A 26,729-nucleotide genomic window follows, 5' to 3' on the forward strand; every position below is an offset into this window, starting at 1 on the left:
ACCCTTCCAACTCACTCATTCCTCTTCCTTAAAACACTCCTGGCTGAAGCAAGAGCTCTGTTAGGGCATAGGTTCTGTTCTTTTCCAGCTAGCTCCTCGGTTTAATATTCTCAGGTAAGTTGAGCTCTAACTTCATCCTTCCCCTTCTCCAGTTAGAAACTTCAATTTTGTCTTACATTCTCCCTGATACCCATTCTCAACTTCGTGAGTGTTCCTTCTCAGCGTTGTAGGTTGTTCCAGAATCTCGTTTGCGCTTACTTGGGTCACCTCTTCTTGCGCTAGTGTCTAAAAAGGTAAAGGAAGCTAGATTCACAGTCCGAGTTATTTTGTGTGTTTCTTTTTGGGTTGATCTGTGTTTATATGCTTGAGTAGTATGTTTTATCAAATGAAACTGAGTTGCATGTGCTCTTGGATGTTGGTTGTGTTGTTTTTCTGCCTAGGATGCGTGGAACAGTGGGGGAGAACTGATATTCTCGCCTAGGCGAGCTCGTTTCGCCTAAGCGAGAATACCAGAAGCTCGCTCAGGGTTCTGCCTCAAACACTCGCCCAGGCGAGGGGCTACGTGTTGAGCGACATGCCAGCTCGCTCAGGCGAGACAGCGTCGCCTGAGCAAGAAATCGTGAAATCTTCCAGGACCTACTGTTGTAGGCTCGCCTAAGCGAGAGCTCATCGCCTGAGCGAGACAACTTCTCTCGTCTGGGCGATGGCTCCTAGCCTGAGCGAGGCTGCCACAGCAGGTTGCCTAAATTCTGTTTTCTCTCTGGTTTGAGAGGAGATCTGTGTGACTTATTTGACTTTCACTTTTCAAGACCTAAAGCATGTGATTATATATATAGTTGTCTGAATTCCATGAACTAAAAGTTGTATGTTGGCATGAACAATACATGGATTGAGGTTGGTTGGGAACTTGCATGAGAATTAGATGTTTTGAGATAAAGGTGGTGGATATGGTATGAAACATGATTTTGGTGTGTGATAGGCGTAATTCCATGAGTCTCATGGGGGAGATCTCATGGTGGCGAGTAGTGTATATATTAAGATAAGGATTCAAGTAAGGATCGCATCCCGAAACTCTAAAGGGTCAGTGAGTCTCATGTAGAGCAAACTGACCCAAGTGGTGAGAGTAGCGGGAGACCCTAGTCTCTGGCAGGATAATGACCTTAGACGCTTAAAGGCTAACCTCGTGTGTGGTAGGGTGAAACCGATCCTAGTATATGTATCCGGATAATTGAGTTATAGTGTCTTGCAATTACACTAGCTCACCCCTTGCATTGTGTGTGTTCCTGTTGTGTATGGGAATACTTCTGGAGGTAGGCGGGATGGTGGTAATTTTGGAATAATCTATTTAAATGGGATGTCTCACTAATTCATCTACTAATTCGAGTTCTACTGTGTTGCTATCATTTGCATGCTGTAAGCTCATGAAATATCCAAACACCAAAAAACAAAACAAGACGGAACATGAATCAAAATAAACACCTACCTCTTTTGACAAAAACGCATCATAAAAACTACCATCCACCACAAATAAAATAAACATTATGAAACGATTCACGATGTTTACATGTTTTATGTCGAAAAAAATTTCCAATTAATGCTAGCTTGTAAAATTTACAGATAAATTATTTCAAAAAAAATGGTTGTAGGAGAGGGGTGGGTAGCCCACTCCATCGAAGGATAAAAAATGTCAAGAGAAATGACTAGGTTTTCAATTCATGAAACGAGTAAATACATCTTAATGCAAAATATGGGGCCAAGATCGATGTCCATAACTGAATTCTTACCAGAAAAATATGAGAAAAACAGTCACCAGAGCCTATAACAAAAAGTTGAATTTCAGAACACTATTAAAAAATAGAAAGCTATCTTCTTAAACTCTAAATCCTCTGCTGTTCCTCCTTCCTCTTGCCTTCTCAAACTTTCTTCCCTTAGACCGAACATAGGGTTTGGTATGGCTGTGTGGCACACCAGGAGCAGGACCAAAATGTTTCACAGCTTCACGAGCATTTTTGGGGCCTCTTAGAAGGACCTGCATACAAGTACATAAATCAATTTCACCCTCACAAAAGTTTAATTCCTATATATCAATTGCATGCATGATTTTACATTGGATAAATTATTATTTCATGCAATTAAACTCAACGCTGTCAACCAGAGAGGCAACACTAGTATAAACAATAGGCTTGTGATTTCTATACTAAAAACGAACACCAACAATCAAACTAAAGACGTGAAAAAGCAAATTATGTTCAACAATGAGTGCTAAAGAACCAAATAATATTTTAATTGACACAACCAAAGTACTAAGATATAGAAAATCCCTCCAAAAACAACAGAAACCAATTTTGTTTCCCACACATACCGTATTCTGACCCAAAGGAGCCCTAAGGGCAAGTTGATCAAATGTCAAACATTCACCACCGGCCTTCTCTATTCTTGCACGTGCTGTCTCTGTAAACCTGAGTGCTGTAATTTTCAATGGTGGAACTTCATATACTCTGATATCATCAGTTACAGTCCCCACCAAAACAGCAATTTTACCTTCCTACACTCCAAGAAAATAAAACATTGGTGAAATTTAGACCATAACTAATACTTAATTAACCGAAAAGAGCAACAGCTACACCAGTACAAAAAAAGATGAAAAAGTATGAGATAGGGAGACATACCTTCCCCTTTGTATACTTAATCAACCTCGACAAAGAAATTGGAGGCTTGTTCACCTTGCTCATGAACAAGCGCTTAAGTATCACAGCATTGAAATTGCTGCCAGTCCTTCGAACAAGGAAACGATAAAGCTGTACATGTAACAATTAATCAGAATCTGTCTATGCATAAGTAGTAAATCTAAATATACTTCTGATTTAAAGAAAATTATACACAGCAAAGAAACCATTGTTTCTTATCCTAGAAAAAATGATGCAATATAACAATCTCAACATACTTGAAATTTGATAAACAATGATAAAAAAATTATTTAGTTCCCTCAGTACAATAGAAGTAATAATCAAATGATATCAGCATTAGCATGGTAAATTAGAAAGCATCATTGGGAACCTAAAATGCGTGGACGTGCAATGACAATATCATATTCAAAAAGTAGACTACCTCCACGTAGGGGGGAAAAATCGAAACTTTAGCAGCATTAGAAACAGTGAGACACTAAACTATTTAAAATAGGTATGCACAAGGGACCTTTCATTAACGAGACCATTCAATATTGGAATTGAAAATACTGTGAAGTATGAGAGAAAAGTGTGCAGAGGCTCAGACAAATGTGGAAAAGGTATATTCCCAGACCTTTCAAATGGAGAAGGGTCTCATAATGAGCTGGGATTCACATTTATCATCATCGTCGTGAAAAACGAAAACACACATCGGATCTAGGGAATCAAATTCATAACAAATATTGCAAGATAATATCGAAAAGGGAGAAACCTTGACAAGTAGTTTGAGGTAGATGTCGTTGGACTTGGGTGCTGTTCTTTTGGTCTTCTTGCTCTTACCTCCAGCCTTAAGATCGATCCCCTGCGTATCATAGGCAAATAGAAATGCATAAAACGTTGTCGAATATAACCTTAACACGGATTACAGCTAGGTTTAAAGGAACAAAACAGAGAGGGAGAAGAAAATCGCTTACCATTGCCGCTGTGGGTGTTGGAACAGCACAAACCTGTGAATGGTTATGTCTCAAACTAAACAGCGAGTCTAGAATGAAGTTATGTATGCTAGGGTTTTTACTAATGGACCTGGGCCTCGTGCTTGTATTTTGGGCTTGGTGACTTACGAGGCAAACGAAGGCCCAAAACTACATATCCAATCTACTTTTCAGATTCGGACCATGTACGGAATGGTACACTATTTATCGATTTTTAACTTAAAACTGGGACATTATACTTTTTCACATCATACTTATCTCTTTTAATTTTTTTTCTATTTTAATACATGTCGTCTAAACTGGGACACGTTAAGTTGAAAATTCGAACTTAAACTGATTTGAAATCATATCTTAAAATAAGTTATTTCGATTATAACAATTTTTAACTTATAGTTAAGGTTTGAAATGGGAAACTAGCTCAACTTTTTTTGAAATTATTAATACTATTCTATTGTAATACATATGAAAAATAAATAACATAAATAGTAAATTTAAGAAATAAGTTATAATTCAAAATAATATATAATTAAATTACTATCATAATTTAAATTTTTATTTACTTTAATAAGGTATTTATATTTTTAATCCCTCGGAGTATTTTATAACTCATTTGATTTCTATCCTGCAATTTAAAACCAAGCGTTGTCAGAAAAAAAAAAACCTAAAAATAGGCTATTTAGTCATGGTAAAGGTTTTAGGTAAAGATTACTTTTGAAGTAAAAATTACTTTAAATTATTGTTCCTTGGTGAACACCATATAAGGTCTATTATAAGGCAAAATGATGAAACTCATACTATTGTTGTTTTTTTGCCTTTTGGATAATTGTGACTATAAAAATGGATATGGCTGAGTCTTGTGTTTAGAGGCTCACAAGTTTTAAGAAAACATAGGTTTAGTAAAAGAATAAAACCCAACAGCATCCTGGTGAAGTTGAGAAAAACCATGACAAACTTATCCATTCGGAAAGAGAAAAAACACCTACGAATAAGACATATGTTTGTTAATTAAGATATGGTGATAATCATTATGAACATCCTTCTTGGTTGGATACCATGGCACGAAATGTTTAAAAAATGGAAATAATAGATGAAATCACCATTACAGACACTTTTTTTTAAAAAAAAAAATTGTTTAAAAAATAATAGATGAAATGTCTACAAATATATTTGCTACATTTTCTTAAAATAATAATAATGTTTTCTTTTAATTCATGATTCCAATATAATCAATCAATACCATAATCAATATATAAAGTTAAACTCTCGTAATTCAATTATAAAGATGATGGCTTGATTATTAATATTATTATGATGAAAATTATTGTTATTGTTATGTAATAATAATAGAAAGAGAAAAGGATGAGAGCAATGTGAGGATGGCGTGTAGAGGGGATTACGGCGAAGTCCAAAGAGAAGGTTGGAACATAGTACCTGGCGAGTGGCGAACGGCGATTCCGATATTTGACCAAAAGAGAGACAACCAACGAAGGAGAGACACGTGGAAGAGGGAGAGTTGACAAGCGCATGATATTCTTACGCGCCATTTGGTCCCCTGCGTTGAAGGTTTCAACCGAATAAAGAGTAGATTTTTAGACCAAAACACAAATTTTGCAAATATTAGAGTTGAACCCAGCCACCTCACCTTGGGAGTCGAGTTGAATATCCCAAAATAATAATTAATTAATAAATAAATGTTTAGGGGAATAAAAGGAATGGATCGATGGATGGTGTGATGATGGCGAAGAAGATGAATTGACGAGAGATCGTTGATTTAGAGGAAGAAGAAGAAGATATAAAAGCTGAAAAGGGTGTTTGTGTTTGTTTGTGTGTGTGTTTTTCGGTTGGGCCATCTTGTCCATCTATCAAAAATTCCCATCCCACAACTAAATTTTCTTTATTTATCTTCTTCCTCTCCCGTCTTTGGCTCGACCATCCATCCAAAAGAAAGAGGGTTTCTTGTGTTGCGTTGTGTTGTGTTGTGATAGGAAGAGGGAAGATGATGATGACAACAATGGAGGGGATGATGGACAAGGCCGTCTTGGATGACGTCATTCGGAGGCTTCTCGAAGGGAAAGGAGGCAAACAGGTTCAGCTCTCTGAGTCCGAGATCCGTCAACTCTGCGTCAATGCCCGACAAATCTTCCTCTCTCAGCCAATTCTTCTCGAGCTCCGTGCCCCCATCCGCATCGGCGGTTAGCCACCCTTTCTAATCTCCTCCATCTGCCAAATCTTTTTTTCTTTCAATTACTCTAATCTGCAGGAGATGTCTGATTTTGTTTTCCAAGGTGAAGCAAAATTTCGCCACTTTTGAAAAAAAAAAATGGATCTTTGGATTTTCGGATTTAGAACATACATGTCTGTCTGTCTGTCTGTCAAGGACGATAATTAATGATACAATGATGTTTTCCTTGTCTGTTCGATGAATTATTAAATGAAAATTGACAGGAAGAAAGAGATATTTACTCGTGTATTTTGAATTACTTTCGCTCGTATGTCATATTTTAACATTTGATGCATTTCTTCCGAATATTTCCATCCCTGTATCTCCTATGCTTTGGGAGAGAATAATCCTTTAGAGATCCATTTTTGCAGTCTGGGGTGGAAAACGGATAAGAATTAATTAAGAGATCAATGACTGGAATTGTAATTAACTTCATATCTTAGCATAGTTACCTTCGTGTTTATTTAATTTTGTTACAGTTCTGATCCTAAATTTTCTCAATCAATATTGTTAAGAGAGGTGAAATCCGATAATGGGTAAGCAATTGTGGAATTTTCTGAATCCCCTGTTGGTCGTGTAGGTGATATACATGGTCAGTACCAGGACTTACTGAGGCTTTTTGAATATGGTGGCTACCCTCCTGCGGCAAACTACTTGTTTCTGGGGGATTATGTGGACAGAGGGAAGCAAAGTTTGGAGACAATTTGTTTGCTTTTGGCCTACAAAATAAGATATCCAGACAAAATTCATCTCTTGAGGGGAAACCATGAAGAAGCGAAGATTAACCGTATATATGGTTTTTATGATGAATGTAAAAGGAGGTTCAATGTAAGGCTATGGAAGATATTCACCGATTGCTTTAACTGTTTGCCGGTGGCTGCTCTCATTGATGAGAAAATACTTTGTATGCATGGTGGACTCTCTCCAGAATTAGAAAATTTAGATCTGATAAGAGAGATTCAAAGGCCTACTGAAATTCCAGATAGTGGTCTCCTTTGTGATCTGCTTTGGTCTGATCCTGATGCTAGCATTGAGGGTTGGGCCGAGAGTGACCGAGGCGTTTCATGTACCTTTGGACCTGATGTACTTATGGAGTTCTTGGATAAAAATGACCTTGATCTTGTTTGCAGGGGGCATCAGGTAAATTTCTGTTGTTTTTATAAGCCTGATTCTGGTTTATTGTTGGCTCTTATAAACCTTCTGCTATTGAAAAGTGTACTAAGAACAAAGTACACTTACCTTATTTGGCATGCATATTGTATCTAGATCAGGCTGTGTCCAGCTGTTACAGGCATTCATCCTTGCTCCTATGTTTCAATCTTTGTGTTTTTTCTGTTACTTATTCCAGATTCTTCTGATCGAGGTCTGATTTTTTTGGATAGGTTGTGGAGGATGGATATGAGTTTTTTGCTAAAAGAAGATTAGTGACGATATTTTCTGCTCCGAATTATGGTGGAGAATTTGACAATGCTGGTGCGTTGTTAAGCGTTGATGATTCTCTTGTATGTTCCTTTGAGATATTGAAACCCGCTGATAGAGCATCAGGAAGTAGTTCTTCGAAAATGAATTTTAAGAAGGTAAATTTTAAAATATCGGTGGTGTTTTGTTTTGTTATGTTGAATGTTTGTGCATATGATACTGGTATCTGATGCAAGTTTTTTCAGCAGCCACCCAAACTGGGAAAGATCTAGTAATTGGCAAAGATTTTCGGTTCAAATAGGAATCCAATCCAGCTAACTCAACTCGTACGGAGTTGAAATTGTCAAGTAGGAGTTTGGCATGGGAGAGCCTTATTAATTACAGATTGCCAATGATAGTATATTGTAAACTGAACCACCCAGGCATTCTTCTGTGCAGAGGCAGATATTATTGCTTTATACACCAGTTGGTTGCTTGTGATTGGCAAAATTAGCATGTAATTTGTGAATGCAAAGAGATTTCTGTTACCAAATGCGTAAATTTCTATGCCATTTATCTCAATCACTTCTCAGGAATGTTGTTCTTGCTACACTTCTGTTCGTCACCCTTAGCTTAAGCTATTGCTATGCCACTGATAAAAATACTAAAACAAATCTTAATTTTCTGTGCTACCTATGTCGATACCTGAATTATGTGAAACCTGTTCCTTTTTCTCGGACGATTCTGCTCTGCTGCTGCTTCTGTTCTGCAACTGCGTCTCAAAGTTTCTTTGTGTAGTATCTCCTTAACTCCCTTTTTTTATTCATCGTACCGTGTCTGTCTCTCAAGAAGTAACATATTTGTTGGTTAAGATTTACTTGTAATTAGAATAGAATCATTCAAGGTCAAGTAAACCAAGAAAATAAGCCTCGTCTAGCACACAAGTGCTGAAACACGATCAGTACACCTTCAGATCCTTTACTTGTAACTTCAGTTCTTGGGAAGTGTTGTTGCATATTCACGTTTTGTGTTGGTTGAGTTGTCGGAATGGCTTAAGAACCTTATAGGAGGTAAAGAATTATCTTCTGTAACAAAGAAAAAGAAAGTAGGATACAGCATCAATGCTAACAGATGCAAGATTCGTCTTGATTCAGGGATGATAAGTTGTTTTTTAAGTACTCAAAGAAGAAGAAAAAATCGCTTATAAGTTCAAATTTTCAAATGTAGTTTTCTTTTTCAGAAACAGAAACGTGACCACACTATAAAATGTATTCTGGAAACAAACAAATTTTAGAAAATATATATATTTTTTGTTTAGAATAATGAACAAGCAAAGCCTACAAGTTTTAACGTTTTTTACTTGCTTGATTGAGATTGACAGACAGGGCATAAAAAATGCACAGCCACTACTCATCAATTTAAAGGAAATAATTGTAAAGCAACTTCTTATATACCAATCCTACTTTTAGCTACTGTGTATATAAAAAAAGTTAGGCCTAAGGCAAACATAATACTTTTTAGTTTACCATAAAATAATTCATTAATCTTGATCTCACATTTTAAATTTTTGAATTGTAAAAATTATTAACTGAAGTTCAACCGTCAAACAATTTCAACATTATGCTCAACAGTAATTCATTTAATCAAAACGCGTTTAATAAAATTTAGTTAAGAAAATTTTCATTTGAATGATTTTTTCTTTTTTATATTAAGAGTTTAATTTGGGGCATGAGTCAGTGGTCTTATTGACCTTGCTCCCACTTAATGGGCTTTCCTTCTCCCATTCCAGGAAATCATCAAACATCATCAAGCTGCCTATCAAAGACTTGTATACTGCAATACTACTTCTTCCTCTCTTTCCATCATAAAATTCATTTCATCAAACACTTTTTCCCCTTTGTGTACAACTAAAACTATGAATTCAAACGTTTGTGCAAACAAAACCTTGGTTTCCGAAATAGTTACAAACACGATCGTGTTGAACAACCCACCTTTATACTTTTGTGACCACTGGGAGTAAAACATGTTTTCAGTACAAACACAATAATGAATAGAGGGACCAGCGCGGATAATGGATGAGATTTGCAACTCAACGGAAAAACAGGCCATAAATAAATATAAATAAATAAATAAATAAACTGTGTCCAAAGAGAAGGGTTCGAATGGAAGCGTGTCAACGAGATGTAGACACTTTGATGTGTAATTTTGTAGGAGTAGCAGGAAGAAATTGGAATGCAGAGGTATCAGTTATTGTCCCCTGTTCCCACTGTAGCTAAACAGATTCAGATTCAGATTCAAATTCCACTAACGATTACTTCCATTATACCACGCGCAATTTTAGCTTAGTAATGCGTAAAAGAATGTTCATTGTCACACTAATCAATCTTTCTCATTCTACACAAAGTCACCCAAAAAACATAGCAAATATATCTTAAGCAAAGAGCGAGTACATCATTATAAATGCACCATTTAGTTATTGAAGACCGTAGAGTCTTAATTTAACTTCCCTAGTCCGTTGTGTTCATTGGTTAATTCGAAAAACAGCACACTCATATCTTCCGACAAGAGAATTCAATAATTTAAGCTGGCCGGCTGTCCCATTATGAAGTGTCTTTACCCCTGAAAGCATATCCTTGAAGACAAAAAATTGTTTCATTTTGAACATACACTTAGGCCTATGAATAAATACTCTGAATTACAAGGTTAAACCTAATTTAGAAGGAGAAATGAAGTAGAGCAACAAACGCAGGAATGTCTTATTGATGATAAATATACAGATACATGTTTGATACACTGCTACTCTACCCTTACACCTTCTTACTTACAATTCACCAACCACTACCCAGCTCACCTAAGCAAACACTTAAAAGAAGCTAAACCAAAAAGCTAGCTCGCGTGAACTGCAGCACAACCTCATCTCAACCTCGCTTCATTCCTTACATACACCCATCATTCATACCTACACACAAAACACTAAACAAAAATGAATACAGAAAAGGCCAAAAGAGCTGCTGCTGATCTGAGAAAATGCATCATCTCATTTCTCACACATCGTAAGGAGAAGAAGGGCCTGATCTGTTCTGCCCTCGTTTCTCGTACGCGTCTGATGCCGACCTTCTTCGAAACCGAGACGAATCTTTTCCTCCTAAAAACATGCACACACATCAGATCAGTACCACACTTCCCCCAATTTCACAAACACAAAATCTAAATCATGCCCCAATCTAAATCATAATATAAGCCACTTGGCTGCTCTAGTTGTGAAATTGACACATGGGTTGAGTTGGATCCCAATATGTGGATATCACTGTATAGTGCTCATACATACTGTAACTAACTAAGGTGCTATTCTACTAATGTGGACAACTACATAGATACCATAATTCATAACTACTCTCACCAATCCCCCCACTACAAAAGGACAAAATATTTGCTACCTGAAATTAAGAAACACCGTTTACGTTTTAATTATTTAATTATTTAATTAATTAGACCTATTATTTTCACCGTGACAGTAAAAGAGGAGGAAGAAAATAACGACCTTACCGGAAAACGGAGAAACCGGAGGAGTAGAACCGGCGGGAGAAACCGGAGGCGATCCACTCTGATACCCTGGCGGTTTCACGATCATGATACTACGCGTCACTCTCGTCGTTTCTCCCGACGATGATTCGTCACCGTACGATCTCACGCTCCCGCCCTCCGCTTCTGATCAATAGTAAATATGTCTAGTCGTTAGCATATTTTACTCTCTTACAAAAAAATATCTATCAGCGTTTCAGAGAAAACAATCTTCAATTAAAAGCTATTTGGTTCAGGTGATTTTCGTTTCGTTATATATCCTGTTTATTATATAGATCGTGTGGAATTGATTTATACGATTTGAAGCTTCGAGCTCGAAAGGCGTGTTTAGGGTGCAGATCTGATAGCATGCAACCTGAAACACTCCGATCGATCTCCGATTCAATGGTTAGATTATAACGATGATAGTTATAAGGATAATAACGATGATAAGAGTTGGTTTGACGATTGTAATTGAGGACTCGTGGTCCTTGTGATATGTGTTACAGCGTCGTACCCTTGCCGGAGCTAGGTCGGAAGTTGAAGGTGTGGTGTTTACGGAGCTTGCTGAGACCGTTATCGGGCCTTGGGCCGGCGACGGTGTCGTCCCACAAGTGGTCGAGGAGGCCCATATGGATCAAGCGTATTTTAGCAGATCCAGCGTATGGAGATCCCAATGACCAGGTCTCAGAGTAAGAGATACAACCACGCCCTATGAGTGCCATATTTAACGATGGCCGGGTGTTAAAGGTCGAACAACTCTTTGGAATGGATAGAGATCTGGACCGTCCATTTCAATTCAAGATGGAGATCGTGACGTGGCCACATGGTTCGGCGTTCACGTTGAGATAAGGATTGCTTAGCGTATGGGCCCACATTACTCGGGGATTTTAAGGGACTAAAACCTGAAGAAGAAGAAGGAGGGTGCAAGACACGTGACATTCATTATGGATCACGTGATAAGTAGTTTTCTTTCCCCTGACTTTTATCAAAATCCACAACATAAGTCCTTCATTTTCCTGTATTTGCATTAGCTGACCCATTATCTCTTCATCTCTTAATCGTGCTTTCAAACAAGAACATATAATTAGGTTAGCCATATATTCGAAGATTACAGTTTGATTTATTTAAGGTTTGGTCTGGTGTGATGAAAATTTAATTAAATTATAGTTTAAAATCCAAGGATTAGGCAAGTATACCTAATTTAGGTCGTGCACATGCTACTGAGTCTGAACTCAACAAGTAAACACCAATTTAAAAAACGTGTAATTTGTTAGTCCAATGCCAAGTGCTATAATATGAATACCTCATTTGATCGTAACTTACCTAATATGAGTTCATGACTTGAAACTGGAACTTTCCTCCAACAACAAATTAATGGTCAATATTTGGTCCATACCATATTTCAGTGCTGGATTAAATAAGATACAATGTAAGCATTAGCCATCAATAAATGACAATAATTGTTGTTAATAGAAAAATGAAAAATATCGAAAATTTTTCTATAGTTAAATAGGAGCAAAAAAAAGGAAGCATTTCTAATTAAATTATTCTTGTATGACCATTATATCGAAAGTGATATAATGATAAAATAAAGGCACTAGTTGTTGTTGTCAGTTCAGTGCTCTACTCCATTTTTGGGGACCGCGGGCTCAAAATGTGAAGGCGGCTATATAAGGTGATAGATTTCCTTTTCGTTTATCGAAGAAAACTTGTGGCTGATTTTTAATCTAGAAAAGACCGAGAAAGAGTTGTTATTTCACTGTCATCTTTAATTTATTTTCCTTAATATAGGTGATTTCTTTTCATTTTAAGAATTTTATATTTTACATATATTTTAATTATATAAATATTTCAAGATAACATCATTAGATTAATAATTAGATATAAAGTAATATTCATTTTGTTTTTAAAAGGTAGGATTGAAAGAGATAAATTTTATAATTGTTTTTCATTTTGATTCTTAAAACATTTAGACTATTTAGTATATCAGATCAAGTCCCTAGTCAAGATCTAAAGAGAATATAGTTTCTTTTCAAAATCATATTTTTATTCTCTCAATTAACTATTAAAGGTGTTTAAAACTTCTTTTTCATTCTCATAGATGAATCAAACAATTTTTTCATATTACTTAGAAGTCAAAATCAATGATAGCTTAAATACATTTTATTCCTCTAATCCTCTAATGTGTATTTTTAAAAATAAAATCATTACTCTTAATCCTATCTCAATCCTAGAACAGGTTTATATAATAAAAATTTACTTTATTTCTAATCTATGTAAGATCTCTAACATCCCTGCATGAGATTAGATATTAATGGATGTAACGTGATAGGTCCAATAAACAACAAATTTTAAGAGGATAGACTTTAGTTCATAGATTGATACCATTTTAAAAGGGAAACTTTAACCTCATCTCAATTCTAAAATTGACTTATAAGTTGAATTTTATAGCCTCTTAAACTTATATTATCTGTAGTCGATGTGAGATCTCTAATAATGGAAAGACTTATACTTCTAAAACAAATAGTATCTCATATGTATTGATTGATTTAATAATGATAATATCTCATCATTGAGATCAAAATGGTAATGTCAATACATTTATAAATTTTTTTTAAATATTGGTTGAAATATACAAACAAATATTAAATATAAATAAAAAATATAATTATTTACTAGATATTTATCACCAGATTACACTAAATTTTGTTGATATTATATTAATTCATCAGATATTTCCATATATTATTATATTAATTGATTATATTATATGTACACTTTAGTATAATATAGATACCGGAGAGAACAAAGACTTTCCCGTATAATGAAATATTGGATTTTGGTTGATGGTTGAATATGCATATTATTATATTGAGTTTAGAGGTTAATGTTGATTTAATCTTTGAAAGTGTCAGAAAGTTATAATAAGAAGGCGATATTTTGAGAGGGAGGCTAGAAGTATTAGTAATAATTGGAAGAAGTAGAGAAGGTAGTTTCCGAGAAGATTGGGCACAGTTACAGTTTTGGTTTCACCTTACTCACCTAATCTACAATAATTATGAGAGCAAAGTCATTTTCATTGGAAGGTCCACCTTTCTTCAGCTTTGTATATGATTCACTAATATATACATTACGTCAAATGGAGGCAATTGCTTCAATCCTTTTCCTACTCTCTTTTCTCTTTTTAAAATATGTTTTTCTCTTCATCACTTCTCTTCAAAATTGACATTAGACACAGACATCTACCAGTACAGAAAATGCCCATTCCAATTTTCCGTTTACTCTTTCAACTTATTATAACTACTATTCATTTTTTCTTTCTTTATTCTCATCACAAAACATCGATGTAATTAACGTTTGCATAGTCACTCACTCCTAAACAATTATTGTTTTACCTACCACACATCAGAAGCCCAAACCCACCATCCCTAAAGCCCAATACTCCATTCCTAGATATATCTTTTCTTTTATGCTTTCTCATAGTAAAAGGTTGAAGCTTTAATTTTTTTTTTTTTTGAAATCTAATTTGCAAGAGCATAAATCAAATATACCAAATATGTTCCATGACTGATATAATATACCACTTTTTTTTTTCTTTTATAGAAGTATAGCCAAGTTGAAAAGGTCACTTCCATGCCTGTACTCATGCTGTTTGCAGAAAGGACCAGGAAAAGCGAACAATCTCCGATGACAGTAAAATAAGCCTAATCAAACATTTGGTATAAAGTTCTAAACTTATAATTAACTTAAACCCCTTATATAGATTAAGATAATATTTATGTTAGGGTATCCATTATGTCGTAAGACCTAGGTTAATTACTCTAAGGTGATGATATTGAGGTTATAACAGTATTTAGTTTAGGATTATGTACAGCCAGGAAAAATATTTAGAAGAAAACCATATTTATAATATTTATAATTGTTATCAACATGCTATATTATATATATATATATATATATATATATATATATATATATATATGCACACAAAGAACCTATATATAAAATTAAAGCTGTCAAAATATGTTGAAATTTGCGAGTTAATCCGGCTCATCACGGGTTCGGGCCAAATTGGGTTGAAATTTTGTTACAAATTTCAATACGGGTTGATTTTTGACCCAGCTCATCTAGAACCCGGCTCATCCGGGTTGAACCCTTGGTGAGCTGGATTGGCTCACCAACCCGCAGATAAAAGGGTCACACAAATGTTTTTTATTAAGTTGGGCTTTACATTTGGGTTATGTTAGGTTTTTTCTTTTAACCAACACATAAATAATTTGTATTTTTTTTTTTGGTTTGTATTTGGATTGTATTAAAGTTTATTTATATTATAATTATAATTATAATTTTGTTTTGACTGAAAAAAATAAAAAAAATTGTATTTTTTTTAATTAAGTGAACCCGTGAGTCAACCCGTGGTAGGCCGGACTGAGTTCAAATTTTTTTGGCTCGCTAGAAAGTGAGTCGGGTTGGATTGGCTCACTAAATCATCAACCCGTGGTGGGTTGAGCCGGGTTAGACCGAATTACTCATTTTGACAGCTTTATATAAAATATGAGAATGAGAATAATTTTTATTTACAATCTTAAAATGCACATGAATATAATTATTTACATGAAATTGTAATTTTTTATCTCAACAAAATAACTAATTATATTTATTTTATATTAATGTATAACTCTCCTCTTAATAAAAAGTATTTAGTAGACGTTATTTCTAACAAATCTCAAAAAACTTTAAGCATATACATATTTCACTTTATTTTTTTACAACTATATATCACTCTCGATATGTCTTTACTTGATCTATTATAAAGTAAAATATATCCGTTAATTATAAAAGTTTCATACTTATTCAACTTATTTATTCTCTCAGGATATGACTATAATATAATGAATAACAAAAATTTTTAAATGATATGATAGACTTATCTCACTAGTGCAAAAAAGAGCATTTAACTTCGACTAATATGTATTGATTTAAAAAAAAAACAAAACCTTTAAAAACACGGTAATATTTTTAAAATGATTGACAAAATATAGACATTGATTATGGAATAATCGAAGCATATACTTTGAATGTCTGAGTATAGACTTCAATTCCTTGAGTGAATCAAAGCCTATACTCAAACGATCAGAGTATACATTTCATTTACTCCATAAACAATGCCTATACTTTGTCAATAATATAAAAAATGACACAAATTTTTTAAAATGATTTACCTAAGTGTTAGAATATAGGTTTCAGCTCTCTATATAATCAAAGTCTATACTTTTATTGTCTGAGAATAGGCTTTGGTTCACTCAAAGAACTGACCTCTTAATGTATAGGTTTCAAATTTCTCTTAGAATCGATGTCTACTTCTTTTGTTTTTTTATTTTATTTTAAATTTTTTTGGGCTTTTATTGAATTATTAATATAAGCCTATTCTTGAAGTATAGGCTTCGGTTAGGAATCAAAACCTAACCCCCCTCCTCTCCCCTTTCTTACTTCGCTTGGATATACTTCGATTATAGAACTAAAGTATAACGTCGACAAAATCTGAAGCCAAAGCTCTTCATTGTACTTGTGTCTTAAGACGAAACTTCTTTAGCTGTGATTGCTTTAAGTTTCTTTATGAGACACTTGCAATGATGGTTATTATCTCAACCAAACAACTATTATTTAATTTATTTTCCTTTTAACATACATCTAGTCATATATATATATATAGAAAAAGTCTCACTAGTATTTTTATATAGGCTATTTTAAGTTGCTTTAGAGATTACTACTTCATGTTTTGTACCATTTGAAACACAAACTTTATTGAATTAGGTAGAATTATATTACTGATATACAAATTCACTAAGAATATATGCAACCAATTTGCAAGAGATGGATAATCAAATGGATCACATACGTATAAGCAAGCACTAAGAGGTTGTTTATCTCTCTAAGGTGCAATGGTCTTTAAAACTTTCGTAGGTTGCTTACTTCATTGATCAAGATCAGCTTATGAAATTTCTTAAATAACAACTAATTTTAAAGTTACAAAATAATTAACTATTATAGTGATTAATTTAGATATCAATTATAAAATTAAAAATATCGATATCTAAAATCATTTTTATTATGAATAAAAAAATTATAACGGGTTTTGTCGTGTCTTAACACATTTTAGAAGTATCATTATCAAAATTTAAATCGGCTATATCTCAAAATTTGAATATTCTGGGAAGTGTGTCACGAGTATGGTGGAATAAGGAATGAAATTTTAGTTTTACTTAATATGGGGTGGATTTAGTGATAATAAAGTGCAGAAAGAAAAATCCATATATTATCATGATCAGGAAATCCTAGCCGAATCCCAAAGTTGCAAAACCCAACAAAATGTTCCGGATTTTAGTCTCTAACATATAACAGAGGTTTAGAAACCCTAAGTAAATAATTTTGATGCTAACATATTTTTAAAATATTAATTAAGAAATAAAACTAAAGATGTAAACATTTAATATCTGAACTTTTATTTATCAATTTAGTTATACATCACAACCAATAATGACTTTATTATTTTTGAAAAAGAAACAAACAACTAAACACATAGTTTACAACACAAAGTAAAAAGAATATAATCTAATCATTATTTGATGTAAAAGTTTGAAAATTAGTTTATAGCTGTTTAAACAGTCCTACATAAGTGTGTGTTGGATTCTAAACCTACCCAAAGTTCTCTAGGTTTGTTTATGTTGTTATGTGTTATAGTTTTTTGTTTGTTTCGTTTGAAAATGAAAAACCTAAGACTCAACACGCAATCTCTCATTCCTGTTTATGCCAATTTGGTCTCTGTGCATGCCTTCGCCGCTATTCCCCACCTTTTTACCACCTACCATTCTTTTTTTCACCGCCTTAATCTCCACGTTTTGTTTAACTTCTGACATCACATCTAAAATTAACTCTTCTTCAATTTCATCCAATTTTTCACTAAAAATCATAAATATGGTTGTTATTGTTAACCAACAAAACCTTTTCTCCTTCACAATCTCAAAACATTTCCTCCAATTTACTCACTTTTCTCCTCTCTTCTTACCAACAATGTTTCTTTCAAAACTGGCATTGCCCCTGCTGCAAAAAGTGCCCCACAAAACTGACACTTACATAAGCAACTACATTCAGTTCATCTTTATTCAACCGGGTCATTGATGAGCAATACCAACTACATGAATCAGCTAAAAAACATTGCTTTAAGTAAGGTTTTGAGTATTTAATGATTTTATTTTGTTATCGATGATTATTTTGTCCATTCGAAAAAGATTTCTGGTGGTGGCGAGAGTAAATGTGATACGAAGAAAATCGATTGATGAACATGTGAGAATAAAGATTCACTGGGGCCATGTCAAATTTGAAGGTCAAATCTATGCTAGCATGACTGTTATCATCACTTTCCAATCTCCTCACACCAACAATGCAACCAAGAACATGCAACTGTCCCCAAGTAAATTAATGCAAAAAAAAGTCACTGATGATATTTAATGTTGCTACATTTTTAAGGCAGAAATTGTGAATATGAAAAAAAAAATGAATGAATGAGGTTTTGGAAGGAGAAAGATTTGAGATTTCCACAGTTCTGAGTGCCCCCCCTCTATTTTTATTCGAAACCATACGCAAAGTACGTGGGGAAGTTCATATTGCTTCTTTAGCTCATTTGGGTCTTTAAAGAATGTTCACTTCAATACTCAATGTCTTAATTTCTTTTCCACACTGACACATATACTAATTACTCACTTATTCACTCTCCTTTCTCTTCTTCAGGGTATATAAGTGCATCACTGCATGAGCTTTTTCATGCCAATGTCTCTCACTACTCACCACCCATTGTTGCTATCACCTTCATTCTTCATTCTTCATTCTTCATTCCATCTTCTCATCATTGGTGGCTAAGTCTTGCTGGAGAAGCAGGGCACGTGCAACAACATCTCTCGAGCCATGCTTGCTTTCTGATTCTGCACGTGCTCTCCTTTTCCAGCTTGATTTTCTCACTATTTTGTTTCTTCACTGAATATGAGATCACACCACAATCCAATTCAATTTTGGTAAGTTCAAAACATAACAGATTCTCTTTTCTTTCATGCATGTAATGTAAATTTCAGTTTCAATGTAAACATTCTTCTACTGTGATTTCATTCACAGGCAAGGGGCGTATTATATAACATATAATAAGTGGACTTTCTTTGATAGAAGAATTGTGTTACCTTCAGAAACAGAGTTTTTTGCGTTTTTGCATGTGATTGGTATTATGTGACTGGTATTTTGCAGGTGAATTGGAATGTTCACAAAACTTGAGAATAGTTAGAAACAGAAGAACTTGAAAAGAGTGACATATTCAGACTCCTGACACTGGTATTGCCTCAGAATAGTGTTTGCCATCTCTTCAACTGTACATTGTTCTCTCTTCCTCCCTTTCGAATGTTAGCTTTGTTAAGTTTAATTAGCTCACTCTGCATTGTGACATCCACTGTGTATGTTCCGTAGACACAAAAAATGTTTGTTTTTAATGTTGTTTTGTTACAATTTCCTTAAATTGTTATTTATAATTATTAGTCAACAATGTAAGAGTAAATGGTTAAATCTCTTCTAGAAAAAACAAAAATCTTATATTTCAAGCCTGTGCTTTCTCAATCAAAATAATAACAAGACTTCAATTATTTTTATTTGCCACTATATTTAGATATGAAAGGAAGTGAACTAATAATGCACATGACTATTAGAACAAATCATCTTAGTCTTAATGTACTTGCCATTTGTCATATTAGTCTACCCTGTTTATTTAAACAAAATTGCTAGTTATTCCCAACTGCACAAAATTAATATAAATATATTTTATTTGTAAAAATTAATATTTTATAAGAAAATGATGAAGATAAAATTTAAAAACTTATAAGAAATGGATCACAAAAAGTGTTCACTTTTTTTTATAAAATTTAACTTCTTATCACTAATTTATTTTAATATTTTATAAAAAAAGACATTAAATAAAAAAAAAAAAAGTCTATCCATTTAATGTAAACCATATTGCTTTTAATTTTGTATTCACTTAACAAGAAAGAGTGTTGTTTATTTGAAACTAACTCTGCGATAAGAAAAAGTTAAGTTACTGATGGTAGTATATGTTATGAAAGGCTAAACAGGTCTCTCTGTAGCAGAGAGGCCAATGACTGAAACTGTAGAGAGCTCAGGCTTGGAATTTTAAAGTAACAAATTTGCAGTTTGCGTTAAGAATTCAGTGCTAATAGATTTGAGTGATTAATGCAGAAGACTGGGAAAGGTTTTGAATATAGAGTTTTGACCGAGGCAATGACTTGACCAAGTGTGACGAAGTAGATGATGCAAGAGAGTGGTACTTGTGGTGTTTCCGATTTTTTCTGAAGGCTGAAGTGCAGAGTTAATTCTTATGGAAAAGTTGAGGGATGGGATTGGAGTGACAGTAGAGTTGTTTGTGTAAGTAAATGATCGCAAGAGATGGCGTAGGTGACTTAACTTGATGAGTATGTGTAATGTAATGTAATAGCAACAGTGGAATGAATGTTATGACAGTAAAAAACAAAATAAATAAACAAGTGTCTCAAACTCTGTTGTGTAAGCAGAATGCAGCCCTGAAAGTGGAAAATTGCCTTAGAAAGTGGGGGTGAGTGGGTGTTGCTGGGTCATTTTAGTTCTGCATGTTGTGTTGGAAATTGAAGCTAAGATAAGAGGGGGAGACAAACCATGACAGTGTGTTGCTGCAATCTTATAAAACAAGCAATGATGCCATCATACACACTTTTTTTTTTTTTTTTCATTTCATGCAGAAACACAGAATGTTACTATACACAACATTTAACTCATATTTTTTTTCCAATTAATAAGTTTATCAATAATTTATATATGTATATATATTTTTTAAATTACTATTACATATTTAATTCGAAGTAACTGAGAGGCATTTCAAAAATTTTAGACCTTGTTTTCGATATGATTCTTGAGATTGACAAAATCATAGAAGATTGATCGGTAGGGAAAAATTTCTGGACTGTTTTTAAGATTCTTTCGTCGTCCCATCTAAGCAACTATTACAATTTTCTAAAAGAAAATCTTTAAATGTTTACTGGATTCTTGTTGTCATCCCCTTTGTTAATGATTAGGTTTGAATTTTGCCCATAAATTTAATAAAAAAAATTAGGTTTAATTATGCCCTTTGGTTCCCATTTTGGAGTCAAAATCTTAAAATGGTACCCAAATTTTGAAAAGTCTCAAAATAGTCCCCTTTCTTTGTTAAAACGTCTCACGTTCGTCCTTTCCGTTAAGTAAAGGTTGACGCCATTAGAGGGGAGTGTCACGTGTCAGTTCCTCAATTTTTTGAATTTTTTTATTATTATTTTTATTATTATTTTTTTGAATTTTTTTTTTATTTTTTTTTTAAAAAAAAATCAAAAAATTGTCACGTGTCAAGCTGTCATCGTGCCACGTGGCATTGACAGAGTGACGTGGCAGTGACACGTGTCAGTATTATGTCAAGTGTCATTTCCTTAGTCTCAATTTGGTCCCTTTATTTTAATTTGACTCAATTTAGTCCTAATTTTTATAAAAAATTAGCAATTTTTTTCCTTTCCAAATTGAAATCAAATTTTATTTTATATAAATGTTATACAAATATTTTTATTAAATTTGATATCTTTTTTCAAATTTGATATTTTTAACATAATTAAATTTATTTAAAATTATGTTTCACATTCAACTTTACTTAAAATTGTTTTCAAATTTTAAATTTATATGTGTTGAACTAGTTAATTTATGAATTTTTTTCTATTAACATTATTTTCTATTAACAACTTTTAAACCATTTTAAATAAAGTTCAATGTAAAATATTAATTAAATGAACTTAATTTGGTTAAAAATATTTACTTGAAATATCAATTTTGATGGAAATATTTGTGTGCATTTATATAGAAATTAAATTTGATTTCAATTTGGAGAGAGACAAAATTGCTACATTTTTACAAAAAATGGGACTAAATTGAGACAAATTAAAATAAAGGGATCAAATTGAGACTAAGAAAATGACACCTGACATAATACTGACACGTATCACTGACACTGCCACGTCACTTTGTCACTGCCACGTGGCACGATGACAGCTTGACACGTGACAATTTTTTTGATTTTTTTTAAAAAATAAAAAATAAAAAATAAAAAATAAAAAAATTCAAAAAAAAAATAATAATAAAAAAATTCAAAAAATTGAAGAACTGACACGTGGCACTCTCTTTAACGACGTCAACTTTGACTTAACGGAAAGGACAAACGTGAGACGTTTAAAAAAAAAAAGATGACCATTTTGAGACTCTTAAAAATTTGGGTAGCATTTTGAAATTTTGACTCCAAAATGGGACCAAATGCATAATTAAACCAAAAAATTACATCATTAGTATATATTCTACACAAATAATTAATGCATTAAAAGTGAAACAATGAAAATTAGTTAGAGATATGGAGAATGGTATAACTCATTTAACATAGTACTGTATTCAATATTTTCTTAATTTCTTTTAATGATGATAAAATTCAAAGTGATGTTTAATTTTTTTTTAAAGCAAAATTTGGTTTAAAATACATTTATATTAATTATTTATTTGCACAAATAGTTTAGGTAAATAGTTTCTTTTATATTTTCTATTTTTAACTATTTTAAAAAAGTGTTAGAAAGACACAGAAAAATACTTTTTTTTATTGGAGGAATGTGAAAAGATACAACAGTGAGATCCCAAGAAAAACTCAATTGAAGAAAATAAATTAACAAAAGATGTTAAATCCATTAAAAAAATTCAAATGAGTTGTTGTGTGAAGAATAATATATTATTATAATGAATACTATTAGTTATTAATGTATACTAATTTTAAGTATTTATAATTATTTTATTAAAATTATAAATATTTCAAAACATATTATGAGCTAAAAATATATTAATATATATTCAATTAATTAATTTTTTTTATCTTACATTTTAACTAATCTAATCTCATAAAATTTGAAAACATTCTTTTATAAGAATTTTTTCAAAACAAAACTTATATTGATATTTTATAAATTGAAACTAATTTATTCACAAGATAGTTTATAAATTTTTTCATGATTTAAAAAAAAACATAATTTTAATTGTTGCTTAAATTAATGTTAATTTATAAATAATTTTTATTTTTTTTTCTTTAAAAAATATTTATATAATATTTTTTGTACTTAATTTATCATTAAACTTTATTTAAATTGATGAATAAATATAAAATTTTGGATTATTTATAAACATAGAATGAACATTTTGAAAAAAGTGGTACTCTACTAACACTTGTTTTTAATATGAAGTGTCACTTGAAGTCTTGAACACGCAATGCACAAATATCAAAGTTTTGTTGTAGAAAAAGTTACTCAAGTTGGTTCCAGAGAAAGAATCAGAACAATACCGTATTGAAATGTTTTCTAAGATCACAAAAATTATACTGAAGAGACAAATTTGTTTAAACCTGACCTTGTGTAATTCAAAATTTGCATAAAATTTTACTAAATGGATTCCACAGAGATAATATATTATATTATGTCTACAAAAAACAGTCTAAATCACTGGAAAAATAGATTGTTCAAACAATACTCACAAAATGCTCAAAACATTCTATGAATATAATTAAAATCCAAAAAATTAAAATTTTGATAAACATTTTTTATAAAATTAACAAAAATACTAATAGAGTAATTTTTTATTTTTTTTATAGAATTTACAAATTTACAAATTTCTATTTAACAAAATTTGTCAGATCTCAGAGCATCATTTCTCTTAAAATCCAGTCACGATATAAAAAATTATTTCTCCATTAGTCATTAACTATTATAGCTAATTTCAATATTAAATGCATAATAGCTATTTTAAAAAATACTTTAATAATTTTTGATTAAAGGATAGTTCAAGTTACATTAAGACTTCAGACTAAAACCCTTTGATACATCTGATTATTAAATCTGAATGTAAACAAATATTTTACTATTTTACAAAAATATGTAAATGTACATACTCAAGAGTTAAAATTAAAAATTGTTTGATAAAAAAAAAATTAAAAAATACAATTAGATAAAAAAATCTTATTTTTTTCCAATCAATGACTCCTCTCTCTTTTACAAAATGAAAAAAATACAAAAAAAGATATGAAAATACAAAAATTATAAAAGTGATAACAAATCTACAAAGAAAACAACACAAGATAACACGCTCTAAAGAAGTGAATAAATTTGAAACATTATTTAACTGTTTTCACATACTAAAGAAGTTATCAAACAAAGTCCAGATAATTTGAGGCAAAATAATGTTTGGACCTAAACTAGTACAAATCGACTTATTGATTTCATTAATTATTCAATTCAAGGAAATAATAACCTTTGGCCAGAACTCATTGGCCACAATTTAGGAAATTTTATGCAGTCGGCAATTTCAATGACGTCACCCAGCAGTTAACTATTAATTTTCAAGAGAAAAATATAAGAGTATAATAGGTTATGGGTAAAAACTTGACAACATATTGAGACAAGATATACGATATTCTCACTATCTCTCCTTCCTATTTCTATCCAACTGGGCACACTGCAAAATCCCATGGTTAGGAAGACATGTTTGATGTCACACAAGCAATGGATATTAATAGAATTTGATTATGAAAAAAATAAATAATGTGTTTAGGTATGATATTTTGCGAGATAAAACAATTGGGTAGGTTGAGAGAGCGAAATTACTGTTTAAGTGAAATTATAAAAGAATTGGGAAATTATAAAAGAATTGGGTAGGTTGAGAGAGTGAATTACTGTTTAAGTGAAATTATAACTCAGACTCGATTCATTTTTTCCAAAATCAATGATACGCACAACATCCACTCAAAATTTGTCCAACTACAGAACTATCATAAAATAATTTCCCTAATGCTACCAATCAAGTGCAAACAATTTGGGAGCAGAATGGGCACGAGATGTAGGAAGAGGTAAATTATTATAGATTGTGGAAAGAAACATAATGCAATTTAACCATATTAAAGACTCAGACAAAATAGAATAATATGCAAACTCCATTCCCATCTAACATTAAAAGTACAAAAATTCTTAAATGATAAAAAATGTTAAATTGCAACTGATCAAAACAAAGCACCGTTATATCAAGCAATCCTTGCCAAAAACGAAGCTAGCTATAAGAAAAGTGTAAACAAAACACTCAGAGAATAAGGGACTCAGACAACTAATCTTCCTCCTCACCCTCATTCTCAGCAATGTTGAAGTACCTCAGTTCATAAACATTTCTATCCTTGTTTGAAGCAATCACTCTGAGCCAGTCACGCACATTGTGTTTCTTCAAGTACTTCTTAGTCAAGTACTTCAGATACCTGGAACAATACAAGCAGATAAAACACTTATACCCTAATTCACGGATATCATAATAAACGAAAAAAAAAAAGTTTGAATCACAATATGACTTGGATGGATTGGCATTCATGAAAAAGTATACAAGGTACAATGAACTATGTTTTTCCCCCTTATTCAATGTCCTTAGTCTTGGAAAGTAAGGAATTTCTATAAAGGTTTAGAACATTTAGCTTATCAAAGAAACTCAATTTATTATACCTTCACATTTTTTCCCAAAATGTAACCTAAGATCCAAAAGTTTATCCAAACACAATGATAAAATGTTGTGCACGATTGAAAACCACATATAATTGTGGCCATATCAATGACATTTGTCAGCAACTATCCATAATATTAAAGAACCCTAACATTTACGGCGACCTCTATTTACAAATTTCTGGTACCATACTCCGCATATATAAGCAATCTATTACCGTTTGGAGAAGTTACTGTCAGAGGTGACAATAATCTTGGTCTTCTCGCGGGTAACAGTAACAGAGTCACCAAGAGCACCAGCTTTGCCACCGACCTTGATCCTCTCTTGAAGAAACTTCTCGAGAGAGGCAATGTCCATGATCTTGTCTTCCACAGGCTTTGCACAGTCAATGGTGAATGTCGCCCCCTTCTTCTTCCCCTTCGCTCCTGCTGCACTTCCTCGACTCATTTTTCCTTCCTGTTATATTATACGCACCTCTGCATCCACACACGAAAATGGCTTATGGGATGTGACTTGATATTATTTAATCCAAATTCAATGGAAATCAATTTCTTGCTAATCAGATAAAAAAGTAGTGAAACCTTCAAGTATTAAAAACAATAATAAAACAGAATAAAATACGGTGAAAACCCTAATTTGCCTTGGCTATTGACGAAGAAGAGGAGAAGAAGTTCCATATAAGATAGAAAGAGTAGTACCGTATGAGAGACGTGAAGATGCGGCTGTGAGGTCGGGATTGGGAAGAGATGAGAACCAGGGTGGATATTTAGGGTTTGGATTTCAGGTTTTATATGATGGATCCACAACTGCAAACATGTATTGATTTTCTCCTACCATGAAACGCTGCGTTTTGTTTTGTTTTTTTTCTTTTTAATATTGGTCTAACTAGGATTTTCATTTTTCCTCCTCTTGGTATGAATATTATAATATGCTATTATTATATATGCTATACTCTTTTAACATAGGGTATATTATTATACCTATAATTTTCACGGGTTTTTTTTTATTTATAAATGAAAAAATAAAGTTAACACTTTATAAGTACCGGATAAAGGAAACTAGACGATGGAATGAAGAAAACAATAGTTCTTGTTTTCTTAAATAAAACTCGAAACATGAGACTAAATAAATAAAGTTTGGGAATGATATTAGCTTTAAGAAAAACAGACGTGAAAAAAATATTTAAATTAAATGAATATTAGTTATAATTTTTTAATTGTTTAATTT

The 26,729-nt window shown here is 32.5% G+C and overlaps 4 protein-coding genes, 1 long non-coding RNA gene and 2 other non-coding genes across 10 annotated transcripts; 2 read left to right on the top strand and 5 right to left on the bottom strand.

The window, feature by feature from the left end:
- Window positions 1-1,687: 1,687 nt before the first annotated feature.
- On the bottom strand, window positions 1,688-3,807 carry LOC114186932 (large ribosomal subunit protein eL18). Its single transcript, XM_028075010.2, has 5 exons — window positions 3,641-3,807; window positions 3,439-3,528; window positions 2,670-2,798; window positions 2,363-2,545; window positions 1,688-2,029 (listed from the first exon to the last, which is right to left on the bottom strand). The coding sequence occupies exons 1-5, from the start codon at window positions 3,641-3,643 to the stop codon at window positions 1,871-1,873; spliced, it is 564 nt and encodes a 187-aa protein (XP_027930811.1). The 5' UTR covers window positions 3,644-3,807; the 3' UTR covers window positions 1,688-1,870.
- On the bottom strand, window positions 2,980-3,057 carry LOC114189327 (small nucleolar RNA snoR53Y). Its single transcript, XR_003605631.1, has one exon. It is a non-coding gene; the product is annotated as a small nucleolar RNA snoR53Y (small nucleolar RNA).
- On the bottom strand, window positions 3,260-3,361 carry LOC114189322 (small nucleolar RNA snoR69Y). Its single transcript, XR_003605626.2, has one exon. It is a non-coding gene; the product is annotated as a small nucleolar RNA snoR69Y (small nucleolar RNA).
- A 1,417-nt stretch (window positions 3,808-5,224) lies between the features above and the next one.
- Window positions 5,225-7,859, top strand: TOPP9 (Calcineurin-like metallo-phosphoesterase superfamily protein). The gene is given in 5 exon segments (XM_028076657.2): window positions 5,225-5,850; window positions 6,460-7,019; window positions 7,262-7,456; window positions 7,544-7,553; window positions 7,556-7,859. Coding segments are annotated over 5 exon segments (1,005 nt in total). The 5' UTR covers window positions 5,225-5,654; the 3' UTR covers window positions 7,600-7,859.
- A 2,150-nt stretch (window positions 7,860-10,009) lies between these two features.
- LOC114188123 (dormancy-associated protein homolog 3-like) lies at window positions 10,010-11,578 on the bottom strand. Of its 4 annotated transcripts, none has more exons than XM_028076661.1 (4): window positions 11,356-11,578; window positions 10,824-10,985; window positions 10,328-10,422; window positions 10,010-10,236 (listed from the first exon to the last, which is right to left on the bottom strand). In XM_028076661.1, exons 1-4 carry the CDS (start codon window positions 11,561-11,563, stop codon window positions 10,231-10,233), a joined length of 471 nt encoding a protein of 156 aa, XP_027932462.1. In that variant the 5' UTR covers window positions 11,564-11,578; the 3' UTR covers window positions 10,010-10,230. The 4 variants fall into 4 exon arrangements, with proteins under 4 accessions (XP_027932462.1, XP_027932461.1, XP_085530858.1 ...); XM_028076660.1 differs by having other exon boundaries at window positions 10,819-10,985; XM_085674732.1 differs by having other exon boundaries at window positions 10,010-10,422.
- A 7,102-nt stretch (window positions 11,579-18,680) lies between these two features.
- On the top strand, window positions 18,681-20,649 carry LOC146885870 (uncharacterized). The gene is made up of 3 exons (XR_014995484.1): window positions 18,681-18,910; window positions 19,134-19,217; window positions 20,130-20,649. It is a non-coding gene; the product is annotated as an uncharacterized LOC146885870 (long non-coding RNA).
- A 4,287-nt stretch (window positions 20,650-24,936) lies between these two features.
- LOC114186976 (large ribosomal subunit protein eL22z) lies at window positions 24,937-26,338 on the bottom strand. Its single transcript, XM_028075064.2, has 3 exons — window positions 26,201-26,338; window positions 25,720-25,978; window positions 24,937-25,266 (listed from the first exon to the last, which is right to left on the bottom strand). Exons 2-3 carry the CDS (start codon window positions 25,947-25,949, stop codon window positions 25,122-25,124), a joined length of 375 nt encoding a protein of 124 aa, XP_027930865.1. The 5' UTR covers window positions 25,950-25,978; window positions 26,201-26,338; the 3' UTR covers window positions 24,937-25,121.
- Between the last annotated feature and the right edge of the window lie 391 nt (window positions 26,339-26,729).

This window comes from Vigna unguiculata, chromosome 6, assembly GCF_037176805.1.
Source record: "Vigna unguiculata cultivar grain cowpea cultivar isolate G323 ecotype 2 chromosome 6, ASM3717680v1, whole genome shotgun sequence".
NCBI lineage: Eukaryota > Viridiplantae > Streptophyta > Magnoliopsida > Fabales > Fabaceae > Vigna > Vigna unguiculata.